At 39.8% G+C, this 12,138-nt stretch overlaps 1 protein-coding gene across 7 annotated transcripts in view; it reads right to left on the reverse strand.

The window, feature by feature from the left end:
• The window catches only part of TFG (TRK-fused gene), a 37,289-nt gene extending 29,073 nt beyond the window's left edge, over positions 1–8,216 (reverse strand). For 3 of the 7 annotated variants that reach the window (XM_011354404.2, XM_011354395.2, XM_011354386.2), the window contains exons 1-2: positions 7,827–8,059; positions 3,341–3,567 (exon numbers count right to left, since the gene is read on the reverse strand). In XM_011354404.2, coding sequence (XP_011352706.1) covers positions 3,341–3,524 — 184 coding nt within the window. In that variant the 5' untranslated portion in view covers positions 3,525–3,567; positions 7,827–8,059. Of the gene's footprint in view, positions 1–3,340; positions 3,568–7,826 lie in introns of all 7 variants that reach the window. The other 4 variants (XM_011354377.2, XM_011387595.2, XM_023527466.1 and 1 more) reach the window with 2 other exon arrangements.
• Between the last annotated feature and the right edge of the window lie 3,922 nt (positions 8,217–12,138).

Below are 12,138 nucleotides of genomic sequence, written 5' to 3' on the forward strand. Positions count from 1 at the left end.
ATTAGATGTGGAGGACAAAGTTTCAACAATGAGGATACCCTAAGTTAGGGGTCCGCAAACTGCAACCAATAGAGAAATCCCTATGTTTAAAGACTGTGAACTAAGAATGGTTTTTACATTTTTAAAAGGCTTTAGAGGGGGCAACCAAAAAGGCATAGATGAGAGAGGCTCTGTTCATTCCTCTGGCAACCAAATCAAAGTTGTGATGGAAACAAGGAGCAGCAGCAAGGAAAAATTGCCTAGGATGAACAAGCCATACAACTAGGGAGAAATCCAAGAAAGCACACTGCAATGGCAGAAGGTAGGACGGGGCGAGAACGCGGGCCACCGAGTCCCGAGCAGCTGAGTGAGACAGCGGCTGCTGCATCAGCAGAAGTCTCTTAAAGGGGCCGCATCTATAAGCAGATTTTTGCGGTGATGGACTTCACTCTGAGCACCAGTGCTGATTAGGCTGCCTACAGTGGGCACCAGGGACTTACAGGGAGGCACTGTCGGAGTGAAGGCTAAGGCGAGACCAACTCTGTACAGAATTGCCAGTGGTATCCATTGTTCCCTGTTGAGCCCTTCCCCCTACCAGTGCATGGACACAATGTCACCATAGCCCTGACGTCATCAAACTGGATAACAGAGGTCGCTCCACCCAGGATTCCCTGAAACCCCACCATCCCCAAGTCGTGGCCCCACCTACGTCACATCCAAGTATATCCTCAGCAAGTCAGGTGCTCCTTGATGAGCAGCACCTAGACTCACACTGGAGGCAGCTGGCCTCACTTTCTGGTGTGGCCTTTTGAGGCACCTATAAGCATATCATCTGTAGATTGCTTGCTGAATCTTAACAGATGGCCCCAAAGGGGTAGACACTTGGGCTAAGTTTGGCCTGCAGCTGAACCCCTCTCAGGACTGTGCCACTGGATACCCACTACACAAAGCCATACTAATAAGACTGGGAAACTTAGGAGCTGTGCTTAGTACATAGAAACAGACACAGAAAGGCAGCCAAATGGGAAGGCAAAGAAGCAGAAACCATGTGAGAAAAGAGAACAGAGATCCAGATATAATGGAGTCAATCTAACAGATGCAGAGTTCAAAGTACTGGTTATAAAGATCCTCCATGAACTTCTGGGAAGTGTAGATAAATTCAGTGAGAACTCCAACAAAGGGATAAAAAAACAAAAATGGAAATTATAAAAAGGAACCAGTCTGAAATGAAGAACATATTATCTGAGATGAGAAGTATATCAAATGGAATAAACAAAGGAAGAAACAGAGTGAATAAGAAAAGGATCGAATGCCCTATCTAGAAGATGTGAAAGCCAAGGACACTCAATCATAATGGCAAGAGATAAGATGCCAAGACTATAAAAATAATTGAAGGAGCATATGGAATACTATTAAGGGTCCAAATATCTGTCTGATCGATGGACCTGAAGAAAATCAAGATGTTGAACAGCTGTTTGAAGAAATAATGATGGAAAACTTCCCTAACCTGGACATAAAACCCCAGGAAGCTCAGAGAATCTCAAAAACCAGGGATCCAAAGAGGCCTACACCAAGACACATCATAATTAAAATGCCAAAGATTAAATACAAAGAAAGAATACTAAAAGTAGCAAGAGAAAAACAGATAGTTATTTATAGGGGAACACCCATAAGAATGGCAGCTGACTTCTCAAGAGACTATGCAAGACAGAAGGGTTTGGCAAAAAATATTCGACAGGATGAAGACCCGGGATCTACAACCAAGAATACTTTATCCAGCAAAGCTATCATTTACAGTTGAAGGACAGATAAAGAGCTTCCTAGACAAAAATAATCTAAAGGAACTTATCACCACCAAGCCAGTATTACAGGAAATGTTGGAGGGACTTCTATAGAAGAAAAAAACATGCATCAAAAACAGGAATAAAGAATGGTAACAACTAAATTCCTATCAATAAGTACCTTAAATGGAAAATAATTAAGTGCTCCAACCAAAAGATAGAGTGGCTGAAAGGATAAGAAAACAAACCTCTACATATGAAAAGGGAGGGGATGGAAAAAGATATTGCTTTGATGGACCTAGAAGATATTTAGGTCAGACAAGGAAAGATAAGTACTATATGATTTCACTTATGTGCAGAATCTAAGGAATAAAAAGAACGAACTAATCAAAAACAGACTCACAATTTCGAGGAGGCTGTGGGAGGCTGGGAGAATGGGTTGAACAGTTAAAGAAGCACAAATTAGTAGCTGATGGATGGTCATGAGGAGGGGAGCATGGCACAGGGAATGCAGTTAGTATGAATACATTGGCTAGGTGGAGGGTCAGGGGAGGGAGGGAATAATTGGGGGGATTGTTTTATGTACTATATAGATGTCTAACCAATGTACTGTATACTTGGAACTAATTAAAATAAATAATTTTTTTAAAAAGGCTTTAAAGAAAAGATGATGAGACAGAAGCCTTACATGACTTGAAATGCTAAAATGATTTCTTGAGTGTTAAAGGACTGAGATTTTAAAATTTCTCTTATAACAGCTGGCATTACTATAAGCCAACACAGAGAAAGAAGAAGTTGTTTTAGTAAAAAGAAAATTGGGACAGCACAGTGTAAGAGATGTTAAGGGATAAGAGTATTTAAAAGGATAGTACAGAGAGCAGTGCTGTGTATAGAGATCAAAGTGAAATAGACTGGAAATAAATTCAGTTGTAAGGACACTGGTAACCACATAAAAGTACAATTTCAGTAGAGAGGCTAACAAAGAAAAAAAATTAAAGAAAAGGAAATAAAGATAGTCTACTACTATAATTCCACTGTATGTTTAATGAAAGATTTCTCATGTTAAAACCCATCTCCATCAAATAGACTGTAGTCAAATAAGCCTGGGAATATTGTATGCTGTAAACTAATAATATACATCAGCATAAATTCCTCCAATAAACATACACATTTTTCTTTGTTTAAACCAACTTTTCCATATGTAGTTGACCATGAAATCCTTTGTCATTCAATAACTACTGACTCCCCTTTCACTGTGGGAAATATGGTGAAAGTTTGGTTTTAAAAGCAAAAAGGAAACCAAAATTGCATAGGTAGAAGAGGGAAAAAAAAATGCCTATAAAAAAATATATGTAACATCATTCTACTTAAAACCCCTTCTAATGATAAATCACCTATTTTTAACTTATAAAAGAATTATAACTAACTACATAAACATCCCATTAAATAAAAGAAATTGGGCACTCAAATTACCACGGAAGGGAATAGAATTTTTGTTCTGAGATAGTACAAGGAAATATGGGCAAAAGAATACATATAATACTTAGGCTTTTAAAAACTAAGTTTAGAAACACTCTTACCTTCATCTTTATACTTTATTGTAACTTCATCATTACTCAGAAGTTTTCCTCTGAAAACTCGTTGCATCATTAGCACTAATTCATCATAAGTAATATCTTCATTATGAATGGGTATTCGTCGAATATCCTCTCCAAGTTGAGCTTTGATGATTAGCTTCCCACTAAGGTCCAACTGTCCATTCATGGTGGACTCCAGGATGTTATATGTATATAACTCTAGAGAAAGACTGATAAAATGGTTTTGATGATTAAACAGCTATAAAACATAGCTGAAAAGTTGAAAAGCAAAGCTATTATTAGAATCTAAGAAATTCTGACAATCAAAAGAGATTCACTGTTCCAAAGTTACCATATTCATGTTAATATAGTCTGGAGGTAACTTTATTATGTTCATAAGAAAGTTTTGTCTAGTATTATTTCATCTACTTTTTTAACTGCTTATCTGAAATTACCATTTATACTTCTTCTTATGTCTAAAAACAATCTCTTGATCGTCTCTCAAAATCTGTTTCTCCTAGTCTTCACCTGTTAGTGACAATTCTTTTCTTCCAGTTGTTCAAGATTAAAAAAAAAAAAAAACTTCTTTTCCTCACACCTTACAACCATCAAATTGCTAACAAATCTAGTTGCTACTAACTTTAAAGTACCTCTAGAATCCAATCACTTCAGCACTTTCACCTCTATCAGTGTGACATTATCTCTTGCCCGGATTATTGCAAAAGACTCCTAACTGGTTTGCCTGCTAGTTACCTTTGCCCACTTTTAATCTATTCTCAACACGTTAGGCTTATCCTGTTAAAGAAAATCTAGTGTCACCTTGATCAAAATCTTCCAATGAATTTCTATCTCACTACTAACAAAAGCCAGAACAACCAGGTTATGATCTGGCCTCTGGCCCCTGGCTATTTAACCCCATTTCCTACTTCTCTCCCTGGCTACCCTGCCACATACATACTTTCGAGTTCTCCTTCTGAACTCCAACACATCTCAACCCTTCAAACACTTGAGGTATTCATGAATCTGAATTCATTTCATGAATATTACATATAAATGCCCTAATAGTCTTCATATAAATGCTCTGTCCTTCAAACTATTCCTTAAACGAATGTCTCTACACCCCCCACCCTTCTCTGAACAGATTATATTCTAATAAATGGAGCATTAAATACTGATTCTAACACTCTAAGGTCGCTTTATAACAGAGTAGGTTATTTGCTGCTCTCTTTTCCTTCAGCACTTTTCACATTCCTTACATGACTGAGATCCTTCAAATGTTAATTTCTGAGGTTTTCCCTATTTAATCTAAAATGGCTCCCCCAACACTTTCTTACTCTGATTCATTTTTCTTCAAAGCACTTATAATACCAGACACTGAACATTTAATAATTTTTTACTGTTGTTTCCACTAAAAAGTAGGGAAGTAAATGGTTTTGTTCACTGTATTTCCGGAGCCTAGAACAGTGCCTAGCACATGGTAGTCATTCAACAGTCATTAAATAAAAGGAGAAATACTGGCTTCCAAACTCTATTAGCTTATAACTAAATGCTAACCCTGAAGAGAAATGCAAGTGTGAACACTAAAAGAAGATCTTATGAGTATTTTCTCTAATTTTCCTACTTTGGGAACTTGAGGAGAAAGGACAAATGAGCTTTCAAACAAGACTGTCCACCACTGTTTCTATATATTCCATAACACACCCCTCTGCAGACCTGAGTGGGTGTGTATGATGAGACTGCAACCTTTAAGAAATATGAGTGTCAGAGAACTAACCACTAAATACTAATTTACGACAGAATTCTCCTTACGCGGGTTGTACTTTAATCTTATTTCAGGTTATTCAGTGTAATTACCTTACAGTGACTTTGTAATCCTAAATTCAAAATACTGCTTGAAGTTTTAGTAATTTAAATGGTTAACTGTATAACAATAAAGAACATGCTTGTGATTAGGTAATGTGTTACCATCTCTTGTATATCTCCTTTTCAAGAACAAGCTGAGTATTTCCCTAGCATCAACTCCTTCCTCTTCCCGCCCTAAGCAAATGATCTCTCAGCCTGTTTAAAGTACCCTATAATCTTCTACTGGCCATAGACTGGTTTCAACCTCATGCTTTACTACTGGCAGCTTTCTGTTTTCTCCTCTTAAATTTATTTCACTAACGTTATACTTGGTTTCCATACTTTCCAACAATTATTGTTGTGTATGTGAAAGCACCCCACCTGCCCCCCAACACATCTCAACCCTTCAAACACTGGAGGTATTCATGAATCCAAATTCATTTCATAAATGTTACATATAAATGCCCTAATATTTCTCATATAAATGCCCTATGTCCTTCCAACTATTTCTTAAACAAATGTCTACACCTCCACACCCTCCTTTGAACAGATTATGTTCTATTAAATGAAGCATTAAATACTGAATCTGACACTCTAAGGTCAGTTTATAACAGAGTGGGTTGTGTTCCATGATTTTGATGCTGTGCTTGTCTTAATGTAAAAAAAGAATACTATTTTATTTGCAAATTCTCACAATAGACTTCTCATGAAGACTATGATTAACTGAAAACTTCATACTACCTCTTTACCTGTTAGCCAAACTGGCCCTCTTCATTCAGGAAAAATTTACTCAATACCTACTTGTGCCAAGCTCTGAAGTATAATTACTTCAACAAGATGATGAAGATTCCACCTTGTTTGCCTTGCAGTCTGAGAGTAATAAAGAACTTCAGAAAATCAATGTTACCTTCTACTACCCACAGGTTGTGTAAATCAACAATAATGTAGTTGAGGACCAGGGCTTAAGTTCAGCCAAGTTCAGCCAGATGATACTATCTATTCTCAGCAGCACTAAGAATAAAGCCTGACATAGAGTAGGTAAACACTTTTTTTGTTCTCTGAACAAAAGATGAATGAGGAATAAAAAAGTTCTGATAAAGGAATTGGAAGAAGCATGCTCTACTATCAGGTCAGCTCCTAAGTCAGACCTTCACGATGTACCTTCTTTATGTAGCTAGATGTAACTCCCCAAAGCAGACATATTCCTAGATAAGAGAAATTTCCAGCAAATATTACTAATAGTATGTATGTCCTTTTGACTGTAGGGGGACTATTGCTCACCAATGGATTTGAAAACACTGAGTCTCTTTCACTTTGTATCTCCCATGTTAGCCTGCAAATTCACTTATTCCTTGGTGTTTCGCATGGACTGTAAACTCCCTGTGACCAGGAATTCTTTCCAAAGGTGGTCAGTTTATGTAATCATCTCAAGGCATACACAAATATCACAAAATGAGAGGTACCACAGAATTTTCCTTTCCACAGGAAATCTCATCTCCACACTTTTTTATGTAACAGAATTCAAGTCCTCTTTTTCTCTAGCTACTAGTTCCCAGGACTGCTGGTGAGATCTTTACAGCATTTTCTTCTCCCATCTTGTCCTTGCCCCACTCCCTCTAATGTCCAGAAATGACAATTTATGAAATCTTCCAACAGGAACACTGTTCTCGGCACCAGAGAATAAAGTGGCATGCCCAAGGACAAATGACACAGCTTATAAAATCTTCCAACAGGAACTGTTCTCAGCACTAGAGAATAAAGCGACATGCCCAAGGATACCTAGGAAGCCTGCCTCATGAACCAAGATCTAGATCTAGGTTCAGCAGCCAAATCTCCAGCTCCACTAACTCTGTGGGTAGAGCCCCGCTCAAATTCAGAGAGGTGTGATTAATCAACTAACTTCTGTTAATAAAGTCGAAGCAAAAATCAACCCTATTCCAAAGAAAGCAAGGAGCCTCCAATTCTGCCCGACCAAATGCAATATAGTAAGACAGTAAACATTCACACTAGCAGTCTTTCGGAATCATAATCATATCTAAGTTTGGAAGGATCCTTATGATTAAATGACATCGTGCATCTAAAATACTTCGTACAGTGCTTAGCAAACTCGAGAGTTAGCTATCATCCTCTTTACAAAACTGGGTTGGGCCTCCAGACGGCGATGACACAGCCAAGGAACGAGGTTCCTCTTAAGTGACCCCAATCAATTAATTCCCAGAGGCGCAATTCTCCACTCTCTCACCCTTACAATCTCCTCCTGCGGTTAAGCGCTCGACCACTCCCAGGCCTCCCAAATCACCTCTCCTCTCCCTCGGGCAGTTCGACTCCTCGGAGCCAGGCGGAGTAAGCGCGAGAGCACTTGCTGGCCCAAACTCCCCGCAAAGCCTCCTAAGGCCCGCCTTCCAGCCTCCGTAGGTAGCCTGTGGGACCCCTCTCTCCCCCTGTGTTCTCCCCTCCCCCTCTGAATCTTCTCCCTCACGCCAGGCTGCACCCGGCCTCCCTCCTCCCGGCCTCCAGCCCCTTCCCACGGTCTCTCCGTCCCCACCCGCACGGTGCCCGCGGGTTCGAATGAGGCCCTCCCGGCGCTTCCTCGTCTCCCGCCCGCCTTGTCCGAGAGCGGCCGCGCCCCCGTCTCCAGCGGCCGTACCGGCTTGCCGAAGCCGCCGCTGCCGCCTCTCCGCAGGTCTCTGCCAACCCGACTGGTGCAAGGCCGTCGGGCTGTGGGGCGTCGGGAAGAGGCTGCCGTCACGGCCCACTCGGCGGCCCTCCGCAGCTGCCGCACCTAGCTCTTAGGCTCGCGAAGGCCTCAGCCAATCGCACGGACCCACTAAGCCTAGCGAGAGCTCAGGCCCAGTACGTGGCAGGTGGGGGAAGAGGAAGGCGGGAGCAAGAAAAAGAATTTGTCCTTTCGCTCCGCCTCTCAGCGAGCGGGCCAATCCAGGACGCATGCGCAATGGCGGGGACGCGGGGCGGGCGCTGACCCCGCTCTAGCCTGCGTGGGCCGGAGTCTCTGCCTTCTCACTGGGTGACAGTGTGTAGGAAGTGCGAGTTGAACGATGAACGCATGCGTGCGGCGTGACCGGGAACTTCCGGTTTTCCTGAAAGCTTGTACAATATTTCCCGTCTCTCACCCGTGGGCGGGGCATGGTGTGCAGTTCTGGAATCTTTGAGGACAGATTGAGAATGAGCATTTGTCCAAGTTTGCGTTTTGTCGGTTTGTGATCATTGTAATTCTCTTCGTCGTATCTCAAAAAAACTAACCGTTTCCTGCTTTTCTGCTACAAACTCATTCATTCGTTTATGAACGCCTACGCTTTGCCAAGCACTGTGCTGGGAATGAGGATGAATCAGTTTGTGAAGACGGAGTTTCCAGTGGCGTTTACAAGAGGACAAAGCTATGAGTGTGTAAAGGGTAAAGTCTGGGAAGGAAAAGCTGATTACGTATCCTAGAAGCCTCTTTGGAAGATAAGGCATTTGAGTGTGCCCCCAGATACTCTTCCCTTCTCTACCTGAAGTATTTGCGTGTTTAGATAAGGAGTGCTCTAGCTCAGATTGAACCCTACATTTTTGGCGGGGGAGGGTGAAATCTGGGGGTTGGAGGAGTGCTATCTTAAAAGTTGAAAGCAACTTTTGCTAAGAGATTAAGCAAAAAGCGATTCGAATCGACCTTGTCCCCAGTTATTCACCAGATGGCAAGACCTAGAGTAAAGTGAATCGAGGGTGAGAAGTCATTTTGTTTTAGTACTATAAATAGTGTGATCATTTTGCAGTCCTAAGTCTATGAAAAAATTCTATTTGAGAGCGAAATTAGAAGGCTTTTCGCCTCTGAATTTTCCAACGATCTAATGCTTTTTGAGCAATTGCTTGCAGGAATTGAGGAACAGAGGACTATAGAAAGAATGCAAAAAGTTCCTGATTCTCTCCAAAAACTGTTCTTCGTTACTTGTTATTTAGAACTGAATAATCCAGATTTGTTGAAATGAACTTCTGTCCAATAATAGTGTTCTTAGGTCTTCGAGTTGGTTTGAGATTGGATAAAAACACAAATATGGGCAGAGATAAAATATTCCCTGAAGGAAATGAACTATATCAATTTCAATTTTCCTAAAAAGAGGTCAGCTCCTGGGGCAGGAAATTAAGAGGATGAACCTTAGTCTGGAATAAGGAGAAAGAATTTCTTCTCTTTAGGCTCCCAGGAAAGGAGCACTCACTCAAGAGTCCTGCCATTGAGGAGAAATAAACTGATCCCTGTTATATTGGGGCCAGTTGGAAGCTAGAGGCACCCACAGGGTGGTCTTGTGGAGGGGCTGGGGCTTGTGGATTCTGAAAACAGCATGAGGTTCTTTATGTTATAATTCCCCTCACACTTCATCCTCAAGCAATTTGTGTAGTCTTGTTTAATTTTAAAACCTATTCTCAGCCACCAATTGTGGAAATTGAGAGATGGGGTAGTGATGATTCCTTGGGTCAAAGCAGAAGCAGGAGCTGCCTGAGGCAAGAAGTGAAAAAGAGTAAAACATTAATTGGAAGCCAGATTAGAGGCTCAGGTGACATGGGACAAGAAGAATATCTGTGCAACATTAAAGCATTTCCCCCAGGATTCTCTAGAAATGTACATTTTAAATATTTAATAAAGAATTTTATAAAAGATTTTGCCTCCTATAATCCAGCTGGATGTAGGCTTACAATGTTGTGATTGGGTATGCAATTGAGGACATTTGGGTTTATATGTCATATGAAAGCATGTATAGAGAAGCACACAAAATTATTATCTGAGTTCGTCAAATTGCCCCCTTTAAGTTATAAACACCTTAATAACCAATACCACATACTGCCCATTTTCTTATTTCAGCTTAATAATAAAATGTCAACAAAAACTTCAGTGACCTTTTCCTTTCCTGGTCCCATATATAACAATTATATTTTAAAAATTCTTTTAAGTGCATAATGAACAACTGGAACTCATCACCTAATCCAAAAATTAGAACATTACCAACAAATTATGTGTTCCCCCCAACATGGTCCCTGTGTCTTCCTCCTGAATTTTGTGATTTGCATTTCCTTGGGGTTTTTTGTTGTTGTTTAATCTATATCATTTAATCACATATATATGTATGCCTATGAAATATATCATTCAGTTCTACTTGTTTATAGACATTATATAGAGTACTATCTATGATTTTCTGGGAAATAATATTTACACTCAATATTGTTACTAAGATACATCATGTTCATTACTGAATCATGTTCCTTTGGAACTGTACCACATTTTTTTAAATCTAGTCTCCTATCAAAGTATATTTAGGTTATTTCCAGTTTCTGCCATGTGCCTCTTATATATGTCTCTCGTGTGAGAGTATCTCTCATTATATGCTAATACATGGTTTGCTAAATGGTAGATTATGCAAATATTTAGTTATATAAGATAATGCTAACTTTTAGTATCATTAAGATTTTTTATTTGTGTAAATGGTATCTTTTGTGATCTTATAAAGAAGACATTATAACCCTGACCTTTTGTACCAAACACTTGACAATTAAACATTTAGTTCCTTATGAAATCTCATATAATTGTTCTGTATCCTTATGTATAATTCTGTCTTTGGGTATCTTGTTCACCACCACTCCCACCCTTGCCCAATTTGAGGTCAGTACTTATATTCTTTCTGTCACTCCCAACATCTGGCATTGATTGCCTTGTGTGTGAATAGTAGGCATTCAACAAATATTTATTTAGTAAAAGAAATAGTTAATACTGTTTCTGTAATGTGCCCACGGTTGCTGATCATACAGGCCTCTCTACTTAAGCTCTCAAAAAATGCAGGTGATGACTGGCTATAGAGCAATAACCTGAATTGAACCAGTTACCACACTTACCAAGAGAATGTGTAGACTGATTTTTAGTTACTGATGCCTTTTTGTTAGTAAGGCCAAAAAGGTTGAGTTATCATATAATTACCACTTACTAAGTACCACTTACTAAGTACTTAGGGTCACATTTATTGAGATAAGCATCAATCAAGCCATTAAGAAGATTGTTCTAGGAATTCCATAAGTAATCACACCTTTAAAGTGCTGTTAAAAAACATCTTACCCTCTTTTTTTGTGTGGAGCTTAGGAAGGTACTGAACCAGCATAAACTAAACTTCATGCTCACCTGGCCCACTGTCCTATGCCCAGGTGAATTTGGTTTTAAATGAACACCAAAATAACCTTGAATCAGAAATCTGAAAAATGAAAATATTTGAAGAAAGGAGATGAAGTGTAAGGAAATGTCTTTGACTCCGCCTGTAGCAAGAGAAGAATGAGGATCTACATTTGAAGGTTACTTTACATGTTTCACAGACATCTGAAGAAGGGTTATAGTTGTACTGTGGTTTTGAGGAGGCAGTCAATTCATTTACCTACTACCTGCTCTTTCTCCCTGAAAGTCTGTATGACTAGAACTCTTCCAATAGGAGAGAGAAATCTTAAGAATGAAACAGAGAGATTCTCAGAGTGGACAGAAAATGGAACAAAAACTGTAAGCCTTGGAAGCAACTCAATTGAAATCTGTGTTTCATCATGTTCTCCTTTAGTAGTTAGTATAAATCATTTTGAAAATTTCAATCATCTTAGCTACCCTCAGGGGAATCAAAGAAAGGATGTAAGTTTCTCCTTGGGTGAGGATGTCAAAGGAGATGTTATGTCCTTCCTGATAATCAGCTCCATTGTGGCAACAGTCAGCTAAGTAAGAGAACACCAAACAGAAGGGGAAACACATGAAGACTGAATAGGGGCCTGTTAGTCAGGTCAGCCTCCCATCCACTGGCCAAACATAAAGACCTGTTTGTGAAAACAAAAGAAGCTGCCATCCCATGCAGAGATTATGAAAAAAAAATTATGATATTTTTACCATGTACCTTTGAGTGAGTCATTCTCAGTACCAGCTAAGCAAAATACCTCAGTCTGTTATACCA

The sequence above is a fragment of the Pteropus vampyrus genome, unplaced genomic scaffold (genome assembly GCF_000151845.1).
Source record: "Pteropus vampyrus isolate Shadow unplaced genomic scaffold, Pvam_2.0 Scaffold1, whole genome shotgun sequence".
NCBI lineage: Eukaryota > Metazoa > Chordata > Mammalia > Chiroptera > Pteropodidae > Pteropus > Pteropus vampyrus.